Source organism: Cryptotermes secundus, unplaced genomic scaffold (genome assembly GCF_002891405.2).
Source record: "Cryptotermes secundus unplaced genomic scaffold, Csec_1.0 scaffold1383, whole genome shotgun sequence".
NCBI classification, from domain to species: domain Eukaryota; kingdom Metazoa; phylum Arthropoda; class Insecta; order Blattodea; family Kalotermitidae; genus Cryptotermes; species Cryptotermes secundus.
In genome coordinates, this window is record NW_019731296.1 from 455,395 (window position 1) to 479,991 (window position 24,597).

Genomic DNA, 24,597 nt, shown 5'->3' on the forward strand with positions numbered 1-24,597 from the left:
TATATCATGTATAATGATCCATGGATATGAAGTAAATAAATTAATTAATTAATTAAGTAAAAAAATCTCTTGTGTGAATTTGTCACATTCCCCCCCCCTGTTGCCACTAATTTGTTAGCTGAATAATCCAGTAGATGACTCTCGTTTGCATTTTGTGTCTGGTGGCTCATCTTTGATATGTTATTCACGGTTCACGACCGACAAATATTTGAGCACTGAAAGTCTTTGGCCGTGGGAGAGGCGGGAAATGGGTGCGTTGTACGGTTGTACGTATAATCTTAACCTTATACGTAACGTTGTAGTAAGCCTTAAACATAATGCAGAAGTCTTCTAGAATAAAACGTGAACTCGAGAACATAATAAGAAATCCTCCGCCTGGAATTTCTTGTGTTCAGAAAGGAGATTCTCTTGATGTTCTTGATGCTAGTAAGTTTCATATCGTAGCTTCGAATGTGGTTCATTCTTACGATTAGCAATTTCAGTCCAGTAAATATGACTTTAGAATATGGTAACAAACATTAGGTATATTAGAATGGTTTTTGTTAGACCTAGTGCCAAAAATAATCGAAATCAATGGCAGGTAATGTAATTAGTAATGGTTTCTCTTACGTGCTAGCAACGATGACCCCACGACATGACAGGACTAGAGACCGCAAATAATGTTACATTAAAAGCAGTCTGGATTGATATAACCTAACTTACCCGACCTTCGTCTGGAGTACATCGCAGTATTTACCAGTATTTGCTATTGCACATCGTGTTTTGGAAATTGAACAATCTGATGAAATTGTTTAGTTCGATTACAAACTGCATGTGTGAAGAAATTTAAGCAAAATTCTAGTAAATAGAAGCAGTCAGTGGTATTTGCTGGTGTCAACCTCTGCTTTGCAATGTTACACCTTTTTTGTTATGATAATGCAAACCTTAGGGTAGGTTCTGACTTGATGTTGCTAGGGAATGGTGTTAGTTCCCTTGTGGTTCTGAAAACTAGAATTTCACCAAGATCTAATAAGAGGGTTGATGTGCTGGTAACACTGAAGACTTGTATTCAATAGGTGCTTGGTTGTAGTCACAGTTGGAGACATTGTTTTTCCTGGCAGATTTTTTTTTTTGTGGTTCTCCTCTGTCCTTTCAATCAAAGGCCATGATAGTAACTGAGTTATGCTGTGACTACTTCCTTTAAAATCTATTCCAGGTCATCAGTCATTTGACATTGAGTGCTATATAGTATAGGTACGGATGGCATCATAAAATGACCAACAAACCAATTTTAACTTTTCTCTGTACACCATTCCATATACTGTTGTAGGTGATGAAGCATTTGTTCCTTTCTCAGACTTTTGCATGAGATAGAGGTGAGAGGTCTGATTCATATCCTTGCTGTCTGTATGAGAAAATGACAAACTTTGGATGATGGGCAGGTTTTATGCTATTGCATTCAGCGAATTGACAGCTGCAGCGAATTTGTTTGTAGGCTAATGCCATAACAAGTACGGTTGTTCTGTATGTTCTAATCTCAATTTTAAACGATATTTTACTCTTCAGGAAAGAACGTGTAATGTTAAATTTCAGTTACATTTTAATTATTGAATTAAGGATAATAGAATCATGTTTATGGTGAATTTAATGGCTTAATTGGACACATCCTGTTTCTTCATTTTCTTATTTAGGTATTATTGGGATGAAGGATACACCATATGAATCTGGTGTTTTTAAAATTGAGATACAAATTCCAGAGAAGTAAGTAATCCATTTGCTATTTTATGAACTCTAAATAGAAAGTTTGTGTTGAGACAAGATGGGGGTGACATGGTTGTCACTCGCTGAATATTTTTGTATATTCAGATTTTATGACAGTTTTGAAAATTTATCAATTTTTGTGTATTCAGGTTTTATGACAGTTTTGAAAATTTATCAATTTCTTTTTGATAAATTTTCAAAACTGTCATTAAACCTGAATACACAAAAATATTTGGGGAGTGACAACCATAATTTAACTTCCACATAAATCCACACTCATGTCACCCATGTTTCTAAATCATGTTTGGATTTGATTTTATAAAATATTGTTTATATGTCAGTATTGAAAATATGATACATAGGTTATATCCAGTTAATTCAACATAGACAGGATAAGGATCAGAAGTCTGTGCTGTAGAGCTTCTTCTGGGAACTAATTGTTTGTTCTTTAGTAATCAGAATTTGATTATATTTTGCAGATACCCATTTGAACCTCCATGCATGCGTTTCATAACCCCAGTGTACCATCCAAATGTAGATGTAGCTGGACGGATATGCCTTGATTTGCTACGTCTCCCCCCAAAAGGAACGTGGCGTCCAGTGATAACACTTAGCGGCTTGCTGACTTCTGTACAAATGTTGCTAGCACAACCAAATCCTGATGATCCCCTTATGACAGATATTGTGAGTACACAAATGTTATGTGTTCCAAAATTTTGGTTACTTTTCATAATATTATATTGTAGCACCCTGTTGCACATCACTTATTTTTCAACAGATGCCAGTGGTTCACTGTCTTACTTGCAACGCGTCCTTCTAATACTTATTTAAAATATTTTTGCATAAACACAGTGCATCTTTTAAACCTTATTTAAAAGTTTCTGTACGTTGCAGTACATGTTTCAACCAACATCAGTCCTCATCAGGTGTTCAAAAATTGTTTGTGGAAACTGTTGTACTTTGCTTCTCATTTCTAACAAAAGGAGCCACAGTCTTTGAGGTCTAAAATATGTACATTTTAGGCAACCTGGTGCTTCTGAAGTGTGAACCTGATCTGAGCTTTCCGGATTCATTTGCAGGCCGACGAGTACCGTTTCAACAAGCAAAAGAAGACACAGTCTTTGAGGTCTAAAATATGTACATTTTAGGCAACCTGGTGCTTCTGAAGTGTGAACCTGATCTGAGCTTTCCGGATTCATTTGCAGGCCGACGAGTACCGTTTCAACAAGCCCGAGTATGTCAGGAAGGCTAAAGAATGGACAAGGAAACATGCATTTCAAAACATGTCAAAGGAAAATGAATAGATAACAATTTGAAAATAATTCAGTACACAAATAGTCTAAGCAAGGCTGTGATTTTGTGATTTGTTACTTTGGTATTAGGTCATTTTGACGGAAACAAATGCAGAGCTAATCCTGATTACTTATGATACAATCAGAAGATGGCAGTAAATGACAGTGTGTCAATTAGTGTTACATTGTCATCATGCAGTATCATAGTGTTCTTTGTCTGGAAAAGGAAAACTCTGTACTGTTATCACTGTGCTTATTTTATCAGGCTGTCTTTCCAGAACTTTCCAAGTTCATAGTATGCATATTTGTAAAATCATGATTTCAAAATAACCCTCAAGGACTATGAGGTATACATACATACATACATACATATACTTCACATCTCACAAGTCCAGAATACAATGGACATGAAACTGGTCACAAGCATAACACAAACAAAGCAGAATGACAATACAAAGCTAAAAGAACACTGTAATTATTTACTGTATGCTCAAAAAATTCATCAACTGCATAAAATGAGTTATTCATGAGATATGAAAAATAAATTATTTTTAAAACTTGTTCTATCCTTCCTAATACATTGAATGGTCTCTGGCAATCTGTACCAGTAAATGTAGTGCCCTTCTGGAAAACTGAAATATTTGAAGTTGGAATATAAATTTGGTTTTTGCTTCTAGTGTTCAGGCCATGAACCTCTGAACCTGAACACAAATTATTTTGATTATCTGTCACAAACAACATCAAAGAAAAAAATATAGTCACATGACAATGGTAAAATATCTACGTAGTTTCTTAAAAAGACTTCTACATGAGTCTCTAGGTCCCACTCTCAATATGATCCTTATTAGTCCCTCAATGGAAGAGTCATGTGTGGAGCCCTAACTAGAGTGCAGAATGGCAATTGTCAAGTTCTCCCATTGACTTTTCAACGGGTGTTTCACTAGTGGCAGTAATGAATTACTGTAATGAGAATGAAAAATGTATGCATACAGCATTACTAAATTTTAAACTTAAACCTTAAACTGAAAGACCTTAAACATTACTAAAGACATTTTTATTTCAGAACCTATTTGATTAAGAAATGTATTTGTAGATTCAGGTCTCAAGCAGGTGCCTAATAAACATAACCATGAGTAAGTTAAGAGTAGATCAGTAAGGAGCATTTTTAATAATATCTCTACAATAGTTTACACCAAACATTTCACTGTTTTCTGGCCGATCTCAACAGAATGCAAATTGGATTTGGTCAACTCCAGTAACTGAGATAAGGATCGTAGGATGTGTATAGGTTATAACAGGGCTTGGTCACAGTGCATTACCCTCCTCATTCCCAGAGTGCAGATGCAACCACTGCCTTGCTACTGCTTGACATCTCATGTACAACCTAGGAGCCAAATCTGGAAACAATCTGTGCATGGAATTTGAGCTTGTCAGAGATGCCTGTAGTGAGGTGTCATTTTGTTGTGGTGTTATTATTTCAGAGTGGTTTGTTGGTTTAGCTTAGTATGATAAATCGAGTTATTTTACATGATATAATGTTATAATGTTTTTATATATTTTGTTTAAAAACTAATGTATTTTCTGAGGCATGAACTATACAGATAATATCTACAGAAAAATTATTTACAGAGTAATATGTGTTATTTTCTGTTTTGTTAAAACTGATCTGTAGCAGACATGGCCAAACAGTGGCTTGTGAGCACATCCAACTCTTTTTTTAGCACTTATTGCGGCTTATAGACAAAAAATTCTTTCTTTATAGATGGTTCAAATATAAAACATCTGCAGGTTGGAACGCACGTATCTAAACACCAGTGCCATCCTGTCTGTTTTTCCTTCAGTTCCCGAACTTCTGAAAACGTTTGTATGCGACACCAATGTTCAGTAAGTTTGGCCACCCCTGCTCTAATCAATTTTAATTCAGTAAAGAAAATAATAGCTTTATTAAAACTTTTTTGAGCGTTCTATGCATAAAATAGGTAACACAGCGAAAAGAATATATTCTGTCCATCTCCATGTACGTATCATCTCTGAAAATATTTGATGAGTTTCAGTGGAATTTTGTATTAACTTCAATGCTGAAGGTTGTCAGGGAAATTTGATTTTGGATTTTACTGGATACAAAGATTGTGTACCTGATGTCAAATATGTGTCTCATAATGCATATAATTAATATGTTTCTCATTTTTATGAACAAGGTGTCAGTAGATCTGGTGGAACAGTAAATTTGTATTTGTTTCTGCTGATGGAGAAAATACAACATGGAAGGAAAATTATAATTGTGACATGACAAATAAGACATTTAAAGAAAATAAATCATGGATAGTAACTCATTGTTATATTTTATATGAGGTAATGTGATTCAGTACTTACATAAATGTGTTAAAGCTTTGAATAAAGGTCATTACCATAATGTAGAGAAAATCAGCTTGTTTGAGATGGCTACTTTCACAGTATGTATTTAAATAAATTATATTACATGTTTAATGGAGTGAAGCTGTGAATTGTAATAGCTCCAATTCAATATTTGTACAGACAAACAATGTCAAGGCCAGTCACGCATGTAAAATGACAAGAGAACACGTGGAAAATATATGCTTTCCAAATTGAAGAACACCTTTCCAGTGATTACCTCCTTCTGTTTCTGAATATTAGCTCTTTGGCCCTGAACACTACAGTAATTCAGGTGATAGAATATTATTAAATGAAAAATAAGAACCTAATCAACACCATGGAGCTGAGTTCTTGAGTAGCCACCAGTTGCTCAGCTGCTCGAAAATTTCCCGACGTTATGTAACCCAAGATTCATTACCATGTTCACAAGAGCCTACCACTGGTCCCTATCTTGAACCAGATGAGTCCATCCATCCATTTTCTGTAAGATCCATTTAACTCTACTCCCACCTAGGTCTTCCTAGTTGTCTCTTTCCTTCTGGCTTTCACACCAAAGCCCTGTACGCCCTGTATGTCTCTTCCCCCCCCCCCAATGCATGTTAAATGTCCTGCTCGTTTCATCCTCTTTGGCATACTCATTCTAATTTTATCTGGTGAAGGGTACACGTCATGAAGCCCCACATTATGCAATTTTCCTCATGAATGCAAAATGTGAGGTGGAAGAACTGTGGGAATGGTATGCATAAAGAGGATACTTGGAAGAAAACAGAATTGTAAAATTAGTAAACAAGTACAAGCTTCATGGAAGAAGAAAACGGAAGCGACCAAAAAACGACAGACATCAATTTGGATGTAATAATTAGTTCACTATGTGAAGAACCTTATTATCGATTGAGCTGCCGCCGTCAATTGTTGCCCTAATAGGTAGCAGCACGTGAATAAATGGTAAAGATGAATCATGGGTTCATGTTCAAATAAGAGGCACCACATTCAGTTATTTTCATGTTGTAATTTTGTCTGCTTGTTGATTTTTCAGCCATTGTAAAATCTGTAATGTGGACGTCCTTCAAAGTTCAGTTGAATTGAATAACGCTACACTCGGAAGAGGTACCTGACAGTGCCGTATTTCATTCGGGGAATGTTGCTAAAGGCAATGCATTTGCCATGTGTGTGTTCGCACCGTACGTTGGTGTACGTCAACCACGTGTTATTGAGATGATTAGAAGTAGTCTTGCTCAGTTCGTAGCACATCGTGTAGTCCATTTGAAAAAGTGCAGCAACTATTGTATGAGATATATATCATACAGAAGTGCCACAGATTAACAATAAATATGTTTTGTATCAATTTAAAATGATATCTGACAATGATTTTAACCTGTGTAAAGGTGTCCTTGTGAATCATTAAATATAAAGACCACGTTTGACGTGCCGTACCTACATCTTACTATCTATACCTATACTCAACTGAGAACGGTGTTGCTGTGTTACAGGATTTTTTTATCGATTTAACGACGTGTCTGTATCGTACAGTAATTCATGGGGTTCATTATTAAGAGGTTATGTTTGATGTCCTGTAAGCATTTGGAGTCCAGGAATGACATGTAAGCCTAGGCTGTTTTCTTTTAAAGCTGTGTTGTATAGTTGGACACTCACTTAATTTTGGTTTCAGTTTTATTGTACATAGAGATGGATTAGCATTTAAAGAGCTCAGTGAGGATATCAAATGTCCTTACTAAGTTTGTCATGGTTATCCTCAGCCCCCAAAGGTAAAACCATGAATAAATAACTAGTAACATTTATTTTGGAAGTGGAATTATTTTATGATGCTGTCAGTTATAGGCTGTATGCTGTGGAATGGTATAATGATTGATGAAATTGGAAGGGGTTTGAAAAGAAATGGTAATGTGCTAATGAACGTACTTGACTGGATAGACAGAAGAAACCATGAAAGACATTAGGATATCTAGTATCGTGGACAATGTTTGAACTGAGCACCTCTTGGATATGAGTCTGGAGCATTACTACCATGCCAGCCTGCTTGGTGTCTCAGTATTAATGGAGGTTTGCCCTTCACATCTCTTTCAGTATGCTTAGGAAACTGCAAAGAGTGTACCAACTGCGTTGCACTTGGAGCAGGACCAGTATTGTACCACGAAGATTCTTTGCGGACGTAAATGATCTCAATAGAATCAAATTTGAGGAAGATTTCTCATCATCCCACATAGAAACGACAAGATTCCAGAAGTTCCTGTTAGCTGTTGGTTCAGCTGCTGTTTCGCTGTTGGACCCTATGAGAGCAGATATGATTGCGGTGATGGGGGAAACTGCAGGAGACACTGCAATTAAGTACATGCTGCAGAAGATGCAATCAGATAATGAAGGCCAAGAAATTCTTAGGTAAATTTACATTGAAGGTATCAGATCTTACCTAGATGTCTAAGGTAAGCAGTGGGAACTAGGGATTACTTACTTATGTAGCTGAGCCCTTGCCAATTCTGCAGCTACTCAAGAATTTCCCAGCATTTTATGGAACCTGAAGGTTCATTACTGTGTTCACAAGAGCCTCCACTGACCCCTATCCTGAACAAGATCAATCCAATCCATACCATCCCATCTTATCTCTCTAAGATCCATATTAATATTGTCCACCCAATATTATATTTAAGCATCATGTTGCACTCTATACGGTAAATGATATGAACTCTGTCCCAAGTGCAAACAATATATTATATGTCTTTGATCTTGCTCTCCTTTACACTACATGTTTCGGCCTCAAACGGCCATCATCAGGTGTATACACTCACGTTGCTGTTACACTGCATTTAGTTTAAAATTTAACATTTAAAAACACATTGTTCCTTTCGTTGTTACTATGAGCATCTACTTCGTTGATATCTGTCTGGTTTATAGATTATTTTTGTTGCACACGTTAGCACTTATAAAATCTTTAGTTCTAATTTGAAAATCCTTTAAAATTTTTCTCAAATTTTAAAATTTAAAATTGTCAGGTTTACTCGCCCTATGTCTATAATGCTGCAGCGGCTAGTTCTTGTTTCCAGCACTGTACAGTTATTTTGTGTAGTCTCCCTGTGTGCGTGCTGCTGCTATTCTTTACTACGTGTGCCTAAGCCAGGCAGATATCAACGAAGTAGATGCTCATAATAACAAGGAAAGGAACAATGTGTTTTTAAATGTTAAATTTTAAACTAAGTGCAGTGTAACAGCAACGTGAGTGTATACACCTGATGATGGCCGTTTGAGGCCGAAACATGTAGTGTAAAGGAGCGCAAGATCAAGGACATATAATATATTGTTTGCACTTGGGACGGAGTTCATATCATTTATCATTTATTGTCCACCCACCTATGCCTTGTTCTATCTAGTGGTCTCTTTCCTTCTGGAAGGGAACTAGGAATTGTATAATTTATTTGAGATTTAAGATTTTTGCAGCACTGACTATTAAGATTTTCTTTTATGGTCTTTTGGGGTGTCCTGTTTAGTACATAATTTTGTGTTTCTTTTCCTTTATCCTCCTTTGGGTTCCCCACATTTCCTTTTTATTTTATTTAGCTGTTTGCTTATTTTTATTTGTAAGTTCTTTTCCTACGTTTGTACCTTTTTTACATCTGTCATGACCACTGTCAAACCAGTCTTCTTAAGGATTATTACTTTCTATTTGTACTATGTGTTATGTTCTCCTTGCACAGTGTGCATGAAATGAACACATACAGGGCTGGTCATGTCTGTCTGTACATCTGTCCACATGTTTCAACTGGAACTGCTGGATGAATGTTCATGAAATTTGGTACTGTTATGAAACATTATTGAGCCATTTCAGTTTTAATATTGTCAAGTATGAGGGGTTTGTGTGACTAATAATACTGGGTTCTGGATTGGATTTATTGTCACTTCTATTACAATATCTCTTTCTTAATTACAACCAATTATGACAGCTCAGAATCAGTGACTGTCTAAGACTAGCTCCATTCCTTACTGGACTACGAGTGTCTTCTCTTCCACTGTGACCAACTTGGTTCTGATTTATGAATTGGTCACTTCTTCAGCTTCCGTTGTCCACTGGTTACCCCTCCGCAGCTGAACACTGAACTTCTGAATTCTCTTACGACTCAATGATTGAACTCAGAAATTAACTCACCTGAACTCATCTGAATCAGTTATGTGACCATCTTTTCTAACTTTGAGGTGAGGTGAATATAGATCACTTTTAATCGTTTGCTTTCGTGTGCAGTTTTTTGTTTCGAACAGATGCGTCTAGATTTCGAAACGGCGTGGTCGAATAAGTAGTTTTTCACCCTGAACAAAGGGGCTGTACTGAGTAAAAGCAGTAATAGTTAGTTAATCATGTAATGTGTGCATCCCAATAAAGTATTTGTTACATTGTTGTTTCGATTGGTTGACTCTTGTTGAAACCAAGGCCCATGCGCATGGCTGTGAGGAAGGATCCTTTGTTCTTCGACTGAAATGGCGCCTAAGACTTTATATACGTGGATCTAAGAGTCCAATATTTACAACGATAAAAGGGTAACACAGTCTCAGTGAGGGTTTTTAGTGAGGTAGGGGAGTGCCTAAACCAGTGAGCCCCCCTTCAGTGAAGCTACATCTTCGCGTGATTCCTCGGCGTTGTTAATATGTGACTCGCAGTGAGCAGCTATGTCAGAGTTAACCCTATACCCTAAATTGAAGTGAGTGGCAGGCGGTTACGTCGTGGTTACACTCTTGGGATGTAGCTCTGTGTATTGTGATACTGACTGATGTCTTGGAGGAACCGGTGTCTCTGTTTTTACTCTTGTGCCGTGAGATTGGAGGCAGCAATTTCAGACTTTGAACGTTTAAGAAGTCAGATTCTGAAAGGAGAGACAGGACAGCAAGAAATTGGATTCTGAACATTGCCTTTGGTTTGTGCGGACTTGGCTAGTATTATAGTTTCATTCAGTTGTCCAAATGCAAAGAAATGTTGACTTATTACCGAACATGTTTCTGTTACAGGAATAGGCCACGAATAAATTCCCGCACAGTTGATTTGGAGAAACTTCGACAGATGCCAGATGGAACTCTTGGGAGAACATACATAAAATTCCTGGATTCAAATGTAAGATGTTTTGAATTATTTTGTGTGTGTGTTTTTTTTTAAGTGCTAGTGCGGTGGGAATAAGTCCCTTGTACTGCGGCCACTTCTTACCTATTGTACCAGCCCCAGATGATAGGTGAGGGTGATTGTGGAGCAATTTGTAGAATGAAGATTGGCAGGGGAAACCGAAGTACTCTGAGAAAACCTACCCCAGTGCCACTTTGTCCACCACAAAACCCACTTGACGAGACGTGGGATCGAACCCGGGCCACCGTGGTGGAAAGCCAGCAACCAACCGCTTGAGCTGTGGCGCCGCCCGTGCGTAATGTGTAAGTAACAACACTGAATAATGCAGGGTGAGTCATTTGAAGGCGACCTGGAACAATCGTGCAGTAATTTACCCACGAAAATTAAACTTGGCAAGTTCGTACCTTGACAGATTTGTTGTTAGTTGGGTTATAGACGATGATCACGATCAAATTGTTTTCCTATGTTTGGAGACGGACTAGCATGACTCTCCATGTTCACATATCATCACATAATATAGTGTGACTCTAGACAGGGTTTGTATTCATGACTGGATTTCTTGCGCATTTTGATACGGTGCACGACTACATTTTACTGCCCCCCGCGTACGTGCTGTTGCTTGGTAGCGGCTTGCGGTAGTGGATGTTCCCCCTCTGGGTTCCCTAATGGTTCCTGGCCTTGGCTACCAGCTTCTAACAGCGCTCACAACAACTGTGCCGCAGCAATTCTCTCACTCACGGACTGACTGACTCCAGCTAACTGCTCCTGCTTATAACATCTCATCACAGAGCGCATAGAAAATATTGCTCATATGGTGCAGTGCAGTTGTATAGTGATCACATGACACATTCAATTGTTGCATGTGCAACCATTGGCGTGTACTATACAGGAAACACTATTTCTCTGTTGTTTAAGGGCCGCAGCCTAGTAACGGCCAACTGTTGTGACTCCACAATTCTTGCTTTCAGCGAATGTCACAGTATGTTACAGGTGGAATCACAGACTGAAGGAAATGTTGTTTACGGGCCACAGCCTAGTAACGGCCAACTGTTGTGACTCCACATTTCTTGCTTTCAGCGAATATGTCACAGTATGTTACAGGTGGAATCACAGACTGAAGGAAATGTTGTTTACAGGCCACAGCCTAGTAACAGCCAACTGTTGTGACCCCACAATTCTTGCTTTCAGCGAATATGTCACAGTATGTTGCAGGTGGAATCACAGACTGAAGGAAATGTTGTTTACGGGCCACAGACTAGTAATGGCCAACTGTTGTGACTCCACAATTCTTGCTTTCAGCGAATATGTCACAGTATGTTACAGGTGGAATCACAAACTGAAGGAAATGTTGTTTACGGGCCACAGACTAGTAATGGCCAACTGTTGTGACTCCACAATTCTTGCTTTGTGCAAATATGTTACAGTATGTTACAGGTGGAATCACAGTCTGAAAAAAATGCATTGATTGGGCAGGCGGATGCTGGACCAGTGTTTAAAAATACACGGTCTGGCCAAGTTTCATTTCTGTTGGTAGATTATTGTGTGATTTATGATTATTAAATTAGGTCCTCTTTCAAGCAAATTACCCTGTACAACATGGTGAATATTGGGGAACAACTAATTACAGCTTTCTAAGGTAACAGCAAACCTGTCTCTCTGCTAAAGATTACGATCTTCCGAGGTGTGACACCACGTCATCTGGTAGATATATGTGTTCTGGAGAAACCTGCTGACTCATCTTCAGGGTACTTGTTGATGTCGCCTCTCAGAAGACCATAAACTGCATAAGAAAGTCACTGCGTCCTAATTGTTAAAGTTGACTATTTGAATTTGTTTATCTTTCAAGGGGTCTGTCATCTGGGATATAAAGCCACGTAGTCTGTTGAAAATAAACTGATGATTTGGCTCTTCTTGTTAGCTGCTTCATGCCAGTTTGTTGCTTGGCTTATTCTTTGACCCTGAAGGAGGGGGTAACATGTTCGTCTGAAACATCAGATGAGTTTCAACGGACCACATGGCATTATTGTATTTCAGCATCGTGTTACATTGGTGTATCACTTTACACAACCACTCCTGTCCGTAATGCAACTTTGTTTATAATTAAAACTTAAATGAAAATAAACTGTTACATATTTCGAGTGTAGTCTGTATAATGACTGGCTATGGGCTGGATGACTGAGGGGTTTGGGTTCCAGTCCTGGTGGTGTCAGGAATTTTCTCCACACCAGCCATACAGGCTCTGGGGTCCATTCAACCTCGTATCCAATGGGCATTGTGGGGGGGGGGCTGCTCTTTCCCCAGCAGTAAAGCGGCCGGGGTATGAAGCTGACCACTCACCTCCAGCTAATGCAGAGGCCAAGAAAGTTTGTATCTTTGCATCCACTCCACCATATGCCTTCATGGCGTAGTGCTTAATTAAGCACAGGTACAACCATGCTGGTAAACACATTTCGGGCATACTTTGTCATCCTCAGGCAACTGTGCACTTGTTGAAATTGCTAGACTGCATTAGTTCTTAAGTTAAAATATTCTAATGTTATTCCATTTTTATCGTTCACTTGTTAAAATATACACAAACAGTGACATCACAAGAAGGCATCGCGTGGAATGATAGAGTGATGTTCTCAAGCATATGTACAAGTATTTTAATGAGTGAATGGTATGGTAAAGCCATCGCTGCAGCAGGCGCTGAAGGCCCACAGGGTTGTGAAATGTTGAGGCTCCCACATTTTCTCTAGATAATTAACTACCAGGTGGCGGTAAGATTGTCAGCGTTATGCCCTGGCAGCCCTTTACCCCCCAGGAAGAGTCCTTGTACTCATTTCTGTTTGAGGCCGAGTTGACTGCAGGGCCATAGTGCGGCAGGAAGGATTAGGTCAATTGAAAAAATCCAGTGACCTCATCGGGACTTAAACCCACGACCTTCCTGGTTGTAGCATAGTGTCTCAACCAACCATGCTACTGAGTGAACAAGGAAAATGGAATAACATTGAAATATTTTAATTGATACATTGTAACAATTTTAACAAGTGAACAGTTACCTGAGGATGGCTAAGTAAGGCCAAAACATGTAGCAGTTTAATTTTAACATTATTTTAAATTAAGGAGTAACTGTAAACGAAGTTGCATTGAAGATGGGAGTGAGCGTGTAAAGTGAGGCTTTGCAGTGCTGTATCTCAGAAGATACAACTCATCATAACCAATGGGCTGAGAACTCAAATCCTGCTCATTCTTATTTTCAGAAAGTGACGCCAGATTCTCGGTTACCAGTGCAGTTTGTGGATGACATAGAACTTGCATATGTTATACAGCGGTATCGAGAAGTTCATGACCTGTTCCACACCATACTTGGAATGCCTACAAACATGCTAGGTAATTATCATTTAAAGTAACATAATCAATAAATTGATGGGCCATTCCAACCCTTGCAATGCACTGACTCCAGTCTGTTATGCATCCCTCTCTTCAAATGAATATGGTACGTTTCTTATTGATGCCTTTTGATAGTCGTATGTTTTCATGAAATCATGCATCAGCTAAAACCAGACAGCCGCAAAGGACATGTTAAGTCATTTTGACTTTGTTATGTCACCTTTTACATGTGGAACTATTAGTCCCTGTTTGTGTAGATATCCTTTTAAGTGAGAGCATCCTGTGAATATTCCTGTCACATGCCTCAGTTAGTTACTGTTATGAATATTGATTTCATGATATTTGTAGTCTGTCAAGAGTTAGTTCCTTTCCTCACCACGCCTGCTTTCATCATGTTACTTTCCAATTAGTCTTTACTGCTAAAGCTGTCCACTGTGTTACATAATTTCATTTTCATTGGCTGTTATCAGTTTTCTTCAAATTTTCCTCAGGCGAAGTTACGGTAAAGTGGGTTGAAGCAATTCAGACTCGTCTTCCAATGTGTGTGGGTGGAGCTTTGTTTGGACCCCTTCGGCTGTATCCAAAGTAAGGAACTTGTTTGTGTGAGTGTTTAGTGTTTTATTTAATACAAATCTCAGTTCAGTTAATTAAAATTATTTCGAAGGAAATGATATTAAAAAGTTACAAAGGTGAAATAAATATTATAAGAGGGATGAAATAAGTGGATGATGTAGAATACTGTATGACAAGAAAGTTCATTACTTAATAATCTTGTACTACTAGGATATTGAAATCACTGGGCAGCCTTACTTCAGACACAAACTAAACTTTTGTCATTTAAATCTAGATAATTATGACCTTACAGGCAGCGACAGAAGTATGTGAAATATTATCTACCATGGGCCATCGAGACTGGAACAAATTGCAAGTTCCTCATGAATGTGTTTTATGAACATCGCTGGGAGCAGCCCATCAAAGAGCTTCACAAAGAGCTACATATCAAAGCACTACAAGTTCCAAAGTCTTAATGAAGATGATATTGGGGGCACAACGGTAGCGTAGTTGGTTGAGGCACTGTGCTACAAAAAGGTAGGTCATGGCTTTCATTCCCAATGAGGCCATTGGATTTTTCAGTTGACCTAATCCTCCCAGCCACACTGTGGCCCTGGGGTTGACTCAGCCTCTAACAGAAATTAATACAAGGTGGTAAAGGTCGGTTGGTGCGTGAAGCTGACAACATCACCCCTGGCTGTGTAGGAAATGTGGGAGCCTCAACATCTCTCAACCCTATATGTATCCAAGCCTGGTACAGGGATAGCTTTACCTTACCATCATCCTAATTAAAGGTTAGAAAAACTGTATTTGTTAGAATATAGTATTTAACTTGACTGTTATCATTTGTAAATGGTGCTGTAAGTGTGTGATCTGCAGGTTTTACAAATTTATACCTTAACAAAAACCAGTGAACAAAAGTTCAGTTTTGGTCTGCCTCATAGGAATTACCATAGTTCTTTGCCATAACTTTTATTTTTAACATAGATATTTAAATCACATACACACACACTCCCTCCCCCCCCCCCCTCCCTCTGGAAGCTCAGAACAATTTCTGTCCACACAGTGTACATCTCACAATACACCAGTTCTTAACCAGCTGATCGTTTGTACTAGACATTTGTGTCCCATGAAGTAGGAACTGGACGTCTGTCTAGTATGAATGGAAAGAGAAATTAAAATAGTATAGTAGGAGTACTAGTTACGAAATATTTATGAGAATTTAACATCATTTTTACTGATGAGGAATTGAAGATGCCTTTAGTCAGCTTGCCTTATGGCAGACCTGATTATTAAGATGAGAACAATACTGTGTTGAAACGTGTTTATTATTATTATTGGGATGTTCAAGTTGTTTTGTAATTTGCACTTCTTAATGCACATAATCAAATTAAATTACATACAGTAAGAGATTAGAGAATTATAATTTCTGTTGCGAAGAAAAGTGTCTTATTTGGTGCTGTCTCTTTGGAAGTAGTTTGCAAAAAAGAGCAGTAGGTGAAATATAAGTTTTGTGGAAGAATTTTTTTTATCCCCTTGGTTGAGAATTGAATCTGGTCTTTTGCTTTCCATGTGAGGAGGAAGTAATGCATTTCCTCTTTTGGGAATGAGGCTACAGAGATTAAATCCAACTGTTAACACTTTGAATATTAATTGTCTATGGCTGGAATAGCAGTCTCATTTTCCCGTGGCTTTTGTAGACCAAGTAGTAAGATACTATGATGGCTTTAGGGTCCAGGTTTATTCCAAAGCCAAAATTACAAAAGTGTTTCCATTAAATTAAATTCATTATGTAAGATGTTCACTTTTTTTTTTTTTCAATGAAATGTCTTGATTTAAAGACTTCACAGTTAAAATCTTAACATCAAGTCAGTGCTTCATAAATACATTTTAATAAATTTTCACATTGTCTCTTGAACCACTGTATGAGATTTTCTCCTGGAGCACTTCCCAAAAAAATATACATTCCAAATATAATCCTCAAGCATGGATCCATTCATATACCAAAAGCACTGCTGCATGTGCATGTATATAGGGAGGGTGGACAAAATAATGGAAACATTAAGAAATTGAATATTATTTGTGTTGGCTACATTGACAGAATTTCAGTTGGCAACACTGAATGTTTTTCTATTTACACACTGTAGTGCTCATGTCAGTGCTTTAGTGATTGTGTTGAGTGACAGTCCATGTGAATGAATCAGAAAATGGGAGACTTTCTTGATTTTGAAAGAGGACAGATCATTGGTGGTGCATCTGTGACAAAAACTGCTGCACAATTAGATGTATCGAGAGTGACAGTTTATAAGATTGTCAGCTTACATGAATCATTGGAAGACCACATCAGCGAAGAGGAAAAGGGGATGAAAATCAACACTGGCAGAAAGCGACTGCCATACATTGAGAAGGATTGTTCAAAAAAAAAAAAAACCCTCACAACTGCAGCACAGGTGGACAGGACAGCAGAACTGAATATTCATCTTGAAGACTGTTTGCATGAAGCTGTTCAACATGAGCTTCAGAAATCCGACATCCACGGTAAGGCTGCAACTGCTAAACCTCTGATTACTGAAACTAATATTCAGATGTGTAAACGATGCTGTCATGACCATAAAACCTGGACATCAGACAAGTGGAAACGCGCGTCATATGGCCAGATGAGTTTTTCTTCGCGCTGTTCCCTACATCAGGAAGAGTTTACGTTTGGAGAACACCCGAGGAAGCCTATAATCCGGAATGTCCCAACAGTGAAACACTGGGTAGGTTCTATAATGGTTAGGTTAGCGTTATTGTAGTACAGTTCCATTATTGCCCTTCATGGCCAAATTACTGCAAGGGAATACATGGGCAGGTTGGGTAATCAGGTGCATACCAAGACCCAGACATTCCCAAAGAATGATGCAGTTTACCAAGACGGCAATGCTCCCATTCACACAGCTGGACTGTTCAGTCGTGGTTTGAAGAGCATGAAAGTGAAGTTCAACATATTCCCTGGCCACAATCACCAGATTTGAACATCATTGAGCCACTCAGGTCAGTTTTGGAGACTAAAGTGGTGACAGATTCCCACCTCCAACCTCTCTGAAGCAACTTGAAGATGTTCATCAAGAAGAATGGTATAAAATTCCGCTGGAGACTGTTCAAAACTTGTAGGAGTACATTCCAAGAAGGATTTTAGCCGTATTGACGGCAAAAGGTGGTCCAACACCATGTTAAGAAAGAAAATTTGTACAGTATCAGAAGTGTTTCCATTATTTTGTTCAACCTATGTACACATGTCTGTCTTCCTAAGAATGAATCTCACTTTTTAGTTACAAAATGTCTCCTTTCATCAGGTCTTGTAGGTGGTGTTACTGGATTAAATACAAAATCTGGAACACACAAAATATGAAATGGTTAAATAATAATCACAGCTGAACAGGGATTTATGTAAGTAATTGTTGGTAGAGTACTGGTTTCAGGGATGGAAATAAGGACGTGGATTCATCCCCAACTGCTTAGCCCCAAAGCTTTTTTTTGTAGCAAAGTTATTTACATTTCCTTAAGATGTCATAACTATTGTTTGCAATGGCATATGTGAAGAAATTCGTGAGCCAACTTTATAATTATTTGCTGTATAACAAGTGTTGGCCATTCCCTGGGAATATTTACGTGTCTCAAGTGGCTGTCTTTCTCAAGAGCCATTTCTATCCCTGGCCATTTTCAGCTGAGAGAGCAAAACAATTGGTGATGTACTGGGATAGCTCAGTTGGTATAGTGATTGGCTGCAGGCTGGACAGCTGAGGGGTCAAGAATTTTCTGCACGTCATCCACACCTGTACATGGGCAACTTTTTGGGGGTAAGATACATCTCCTATAGCTTCTCCTACTTAGTTGTCAGCCTTGGCTTCCCATGGCTTACCCTGTTTTCACTGAAGAGGCTGTGACGTCCAAGTTACAGTGGCATAACTTACAGCGGTGCTGGAGGAAATGTTGGCGCGCACAGCTTGTCGAGAATTTTAAAGTAGCAACCCTAATAATGGACTGTGATGCCTTGTCTGGCAACCAGTTGATAACCTTCATGATATTAAAGAAACAGGAAAGAAATCTGTTTTGTAGTACTTTTAATTTCTTGTAATACTGGAAGGATCTGTTTTTATTGTCTACCATTAGGCATAATAGCCCACCTGTCTATCCATTGTGCACCATTGTCGTTTTCTTTAAGAATAAAAGAGGAAGGTGAATGAAGCTAATATTTTACCTCTATTCACTTCATTCTTTATGTCATTGCGCTTTGGCATTTAGGGTAATTCCAATCATACCCATATATGTGGTAGGATACTCAGTTTAGTCATCAGAATTAAGAATCATATTTTTAGTTTGTAGGTTCATTATGGTGTTCAAAAGACCTTGCCATTGGCCATTGTCATGAGTCAGATGATCCATTCTGCAATCTCCTGGCTTTCTTTAAAATATATTTTAATATTATCTTCCTTTCTACTCCTGTTTGCAAAGCAGTCTCTTTCCTTAATGTTTTCCTACCAAAATGCATGGGCGCGAGAGAGAGAGAGAGAGAGTGTGTGTGTGTGTGTGTGTGCGCGCGCCCTTCTTTCTTATTTTATATATATGGTATTTCTCTAATGTATTCAAATGTCTACCCCTCTTTCCCGTTTTTATAACTTCCTACACATGAATGACACACAGAAACATGCAATCCCATATTTCAAACGATACACGAAATCTATACAGACTAATGGTACCTCCCTCTCTCCACTACCCATTCCTCCTCCTACACTCACCAACATAAAATACAGCACACGTATTAAAGATAGGCAGCGGCACACGCACAGAGAGCCTACACAGAGTAAGTACAAATAACAGTATAAACATATAAGAATAACATAACGTAACATAAGATAGTAATACGAATATTTGTATATTACAGACAATACCTGAACAACGATAAAACAAGAAGTGGCCGCTGCAGCACTATAGACATAGGGCGNTTTAGGGCCGAAACATGTAGTGTAGAGGAAGGAAAGAAGAAAGAACTACAATTAAATTGTTGCACTTAAGACGGAGTTTGTCTCATATACAGCTTAACCATATTTGTAACATGTCTGGGATCTGCTGTGTTGCTATCATTATCAACATTTTTTGTGTTTTTAACTTGCTATAGGCAAATATGAGGACAGTACTTTGAAGTACACTACAACCACTTCATGTGCAAACTTTTCAGGTTACCACAAACATCTCATTCAGCACAAAATAACCATTGCAACTGGAAGTGTTATTAAATAACCTATGAACTACTATCCTCCAGGGAGCATGTAGTAGCGTAGTTGGTTGAGACACTGCTACAAGCTGGAAGGTCGCAGGTTCAAGTCCTGATGAGGTCATTGGACTTTTTTTTTTTTTTTCAATTGACCTAATCCTTCCAGCTGCACTATGGCCCTGGGGTCGACTCAGCCTCTAACAGAAATGAGAACCCGGAATATTCTTTTGGGTAAAGGGCAGCGTATAGGGCTGACAACCTTGGTGCCATCTATGAGCAGATTGTCTAGTAAATGTGGGAACCTCAACATCTAACAACCCTATGGGCCTCCACAGTCTGTTACAGGGATACCTTTACTTTTTCTTTTTTACTTTTACTACTGTCCTCCAATGAAAGACCATGCCATAGCTCAAGTGGTTAGTCGCTGGCTTCCCATCACAGCGGCCCGGGTCTGGTCAAGTGGGATTTGTGGTGGACAAAGTGGCGCTGGGGCAGGTTTTCTCAGAGTACTTCAGTTTTCCCTGCCAATCTTCATTCCACCAATTGCTCCACAATCACCCTCACCTATCATCTGGGACTGGTATAATAGGCCAGAAGTGGCCGCAGTACAAGGGAATTAGTCCCACCCCACTAGCAATAAAAAAAAATCCTCCAATGAAGGCACATAACCATGCATGTTGATGTGCTGCTAAACCCACACACACTCAAATACTGTGCAAGCTGAAACTACTGGTATGATTCCCAGACGTCGCCTCTTGAAGGATAATACACTACTACCAAACACCAGTACATCAACCAGCAAACTTGAGTTGCTTATTACTTCTACTTGCCTTGTGCTTGTCCACTACTGTTCTGAGGAAGAACTTCATCATAAGGTCTTAAGTCTCTCAATGTCTGTAGCCCTAAGGAGTAGTGTCTTCTTTTAGGTTTAGTTGCATCATAACCGTCATCTGGTTGCAAAGTGGATGTGTTGCACCGCAATTTATTGTTCATAGCCTATGGAATATAATAAGTAATTATTTAATACAAGATTCATTTTCATGCCCCATAAAAATATCTTCCTTTCTATTCATGCAGGAATTATTAGAAACATTAGTACTTATACATAAATATTCATATTTATAAATGTTTACATAGCTCTCAGGTTCCCCCTATACTTATCTGTAAAAGGTAAAGTTTATCCCATGGCTGTTGATAGTATTGCTCCTTGAAGATGTATCATCTCATAGTTATACTATTTTTCTTCTCCAGAAAAGGCTATCAGTGATTTTGGGATATGGCAATAGAATTTCGTGTAGAAACATATTTAAAGAGTTAAAATATCATTTGCATCACAATATATATTTTCGTTAGTATTTGTTTTGCAAAATAAAGTTCTTTTTCCATCAAACACTGATTCTCATACTATTGATACTAGACAGAGACAAGATTTGTATCTACCTCAAGTTAATTTAACTATTTATCAAAAAGGAGTTTATTATGCAGGTATAAAAATATTTAATAAATTGCCCTTAGAGATGAAGAACACATCAAATAATTTTAAAAAGTGTAAGGTTGTATTAAGCCGGGCATGGTAGCCAGGTGGTCTAAGGCATGTACTGTCTTTGCTCGCTTTGAAACCGGGATCGTGGGTTCCAATCTCACTCAGGGCATGGATGTTTAGTTTGTGAGCGTTTTTCTGTGTTTGTGTACAGGTAGAGGCCTTGCGACGAGCTGATCACCCGCCCAAGGAGTCCTACCGAGTGTGTAAGATCTAGAAAAACCGAAGTGAACAGAGAAGTTCATGGAGGTAGGCCTAGGCCCACCGGGACTGTAGTGCAGATTCATAACCTTAGCAATACGTTGAAGTGAGTTGTCAGCCTAATACCCCAGACACTACAAGCCAGTATAAACTTTAAAATTTGTTAAATTAGGTCAGATCCAACTTAATACTGAATACACACATTTTAAAATTGAAAAGACACACAAAATAGATAGAATTCTATCAGGGTTTGTGTATTTCTCTCACCTGATGATGGCATGTGTGGGGTAAAACTGTTGTGAGTGAAACAAAAATCTGGGCGTGTGACAGTAAGATTTCCATTCACATTTCTAAGCACCAGAAATTGGATGTAACACTATGAGATGGTTGAAGATGCTCAAATTGCACACAAAGTTTGAAGTAAAGTGGGATAATGCGGTCTCCTTCAGATGCAGTTCAGTGATTTTTGTATACAATAACAATAGTGAATTTGGTTTCATTACCAGTGGAAGCCAGTATGTCTTGATTGATGCTTTCCTTCACCTTCTGTCCATTCTGGTAAATAAATGATGTCTACTGGCAGACTTGCTGAAGTTAGACAGTGTGTTTCTGTCACTATATTTTGTGTGTCAACCTTGAGGCTAAAATTGAGTGTCAGTACCAGCAAATATGTTTTTAGAGAAAAACGCTAGTCCTAGTACGCCAAATAAATTAACTTTTTTGATTATACTGTACCATAAGATTCTGCAGGTGACGATTCTTTTGTACAACTTGGTCCTGTAGTTCCCCCATATGACGTGCTTGATTTTCCACCTCTTTTTCTAAAGCTAGAATAGAAGGTAGTAATTTGAAACATTAATTACATCATTGAACATGTTAATTTCATACTAAAACTGGAACTGAAACAGGAAATACTTGCCTTCTGTGTTTCTTTTTTCTTTCTGCAGAAGGGCATTCAGTTTCATAATTTCGGTAGTGTAAGTTTCTTCAGCCTGGGTTAAATTATCACAGGATCGCTTGTTAAGAGCTTTCTGATATTGCAACTCCTGGTACATTTGATAGTGCCAAAATGTAAGGGCACGGTTTGTTACATCCATAATAATCTCTGGGCGCAATCCTGCTAGAACCATCTTTAACATACAATTAAATTTTTCTGAATACTTTATGAACTGTGGTATGCAATGTTTGGATAAGAAAGCATTTAACAACCAAATCATTTTTATAACTTTTTAGTACTGTGTCAGAGGTGTGAGGAAATGTACGATTATTAATTGCACATCTAAATATCTGAAATCTTTCAATACATTCTTCCCTCATAATAGGGTTAAGGCAATATATCTATATATTTTTCTTTTCCCACAATTTGAAATCCATGGTTTTGAGTCCTTGAGAAACTGATGATTTCTCTGCTAATTTAGAAATTTCCAATCATCACAGTGTTCACAAAAGGCCACCAGTGGTCCCTGTTATGTGCCAGATTAATCCAGTTTACACTGTCATACCCCGTTTCTTTAAGATCTATTTTAATATAATTTCATCCAGATATATGTTGGGTTGTATAATTTTACATCTTTCTCCCCTAACGTTATGAAAATGAGAAGAAAGGGACAGTAATATTCTAGAAGGTTGTGATGATGACATACCACTCATGCACTTAGTACTGTTTGGGTTCTGGACTCTGTCCATTGGCAAGTCCAGAAACCTAATTATACCAAAAGGGTAATATTCTTTGGCGTAATGATAGGAAGATTATATTACTAGAATGCTTATAGGCCCAGTAAAAGGCAGTGGAAGTTATTTCAAAACTCAACTCCAAACTGTGTGTAATGACATACATAATTCAACTTAAGAATTATATTACATCCCTGTTAAAGAAGGATTAGTCATATGAAACAGGGTTAGTATCGTTTAATGGCTTATGCAGAATGTTTGTGTCAATGCAGGAAATTACTGTAGCATTATGAACTGTGCATGTTCAAAGAAATCTCTGTACTTTCAATGGGCTTGTAACACAGTGTAGTAAATACCTAGTATATTGGAAAATATTTCTAAATGAAGTGTCAGTTTTGAAGTATGCTAGTTTTCCCACTTTCACATCATTTTAGCATCTGAGTGGGAACAATTTTACAGTACAGTGACATGTGCATTGGTTACTGATACTATACGTAACATAAAGCTTTTTACAAAATACACAGTTCCCTGAATTTATTAAAATGTACTGAAGTATTACAAATATTTTTTGGAAATTATTCATTCTGTTTTTTGTTTAAAAAATGGTTCGGAGGCTGGATTCTGTCTCCGCTTTCAGGCAAAACCTACAGTTTGTCCAAATAAATAAAACAGTTTTAAATGAAAACAAAGATGGCTAATATTCAGAAACAATATTTGTATTAATGTACCATCACACATTTTTAGATCTTATTTAAGTATTGTTTGAAATAATTCTAACAATTTTTTTTTAATCAGCTTGTCACAGTATTGTAATGATCTACCATGTTCATGTAATTGTAATCTGTTTCCTTTCATGCAGAAGAGCAAGAGCTTACAGATTTAAATTTTTCAGACGGATTTAAGTCCACTTTTACAATATCATGCTTCTCAGGTAGGTGCGTGTTGCAGGCAGGGCATATGATGTTTTCCTGTATGCTGAAAAATGCCTGGTCAGCATCCTCATCACAAAATGCGTGTGAACAACTTGTTATCCAAGCAGAGGCAATTAAACGTTTTCTGCACCTTTTATTATTACAATAAAGGTCCATATTCGCCATTATAATACGAAGACGAAGTATAATATGCTAAATATTCATTTTGATGGTAGACTTCTTCTTGACTACACTACGAATACAGCACACAATCACAAAATTTTCAACGTTGATCTTCGCGCTATGAGCAAGAAAGCAAGCTGCAAACTGAAAATTTGCCCGCCGTGTTGCGGGAATATAAGGGAAATATTGTTTCATTAGAATCTGTGCACCGAATACTGAGATTGATGCATTTTTAGCCCCTTTTTTGTTAGAGATTTAAGGGAAGCCGTTTGAAATTTGTGTAAAAATAAATACTTTCTTCCATTTAAGTCTTGCATTGCAGCCAACACATGTAAAGGCTGTAGAAAGATGTATTTGTAGCATGCTCTCCA

The 24,597-nt window shown here is 38.0% G+C and overlaps 3 protein-coding genes across 10 annotated transcripts; 2 read left to right on the top strand and 1 right to left on the bottom strand.

Annotated features, from left to right (window-relative positions):
* The first annotated feature begins 176 nt into the window (after nt 1-176).
* Nucleotides 177-3,592, top strand: LOC111866992 (ubiquitin-conjugating enzyme E2 T-like). Of its 2 annotated transcripts, none has more exons than XM_023856404.1 (4): nt 177-266; nt 1,671-1,740; nt 2,220-2,424; nt 2,946-3,592. In XM_023856404.1, the coding sequence occupies exons 1-4, from the start codon at nt 248-250 to the stop codon at nt 3,042-3,044; spliced, it is 393 nt and encodes a 130-aa protein (XP_023712172.1). In that variant the 5' UTR covers nt 177-247; the 3' UTR covers nt 3,045-3,592. The 2 variants fall into 2 exon arrangements, with proteins under 2 accessions (XP_023712172.1, XP_023712171.1); XM_023856403.2 differs by having other exon boundaries at nt 186-426.
* A 2,751-nt stretch (nt 3,593-6,343) lies between these two features.
* Nucleotides 6,344-18,698, top strand: LOC111866988 (ubiquinone biosynthesis protein COQ4 homolog, mitochondrial). Of its 5 annotated transcripts, none has more exons than XM_033752502.1 (7): nt 6,344-6,407; nt 7,512-7,823; nt 10,434-10,536; nt 13,785-13,914; nt 14,406-14,499; nt 14,780-15,003; nt 18,173-18,698. In XM_033752502.1, exons 1-6 carry the CDS (start codon nt 6,385-6,387, stop codon nt 14,940-14,942), a joined length of 825 nt encoding a protein of 274 aa, XP_033608393.1. In that variant the 5' UTR covers nt 6,344-6,384; the 3' UTR covers nt 14,943-15,003; nt 18,173-18,698. The 5 variants fall into 5 exon arrangements, with proteins under 5 accessions (XP_033608393.1, XP_023712162.1, XP_023712163.1 ...); XM_023856394.2 differs by lacking the exon at nt 6,344-6,407 and adding an exon at nt 6,416-7,027; XM_023856395.2 differs by lacking the exon at nt 6,344-6,407 and adding an exon at nt 6,416-6,617.
* Nucleotides 17,542-24,545, bottom strand: LOC111866990 (E3 ubiquitin-protein ligase CCNB1IP1). 3 transcript variants are annotated; one of them, XM_023856398.2, is made up of 5 exons: nt 24,008-24,545; nt 22,381-22,591; nt 22,197-22,288; nt 20,551-20,716; nt 17,542-17,837 (listed from the first exon to the last, which is right to left on the bottom strand). In XM_023856398.2, exons 1-5 carry the CDS (start codon nt 24,227-24,229, stop codon nt 17,767-17,769), a joined length of 762 nt encoding a protein of 253 aa, XP_023712166.1. In that variant the 5' UTR covers nt 24,230-24,545; the 3' UTR covers nt 17,542-17,766. The 3 variants fall into 3 exon arrangements, with proteins under 3 accessions (XP_023712166.1, XP_023712168.1, XP_023712167.1); XM_023856400.2 differs by having other exon boundaries at nt 24,195-24,541; XM_023856399.2 differs by having other exon boundaries at nt 23,954-24,013.
* Nucleotides 24,546-24,597: the final 52 nt, after the last annotated feature.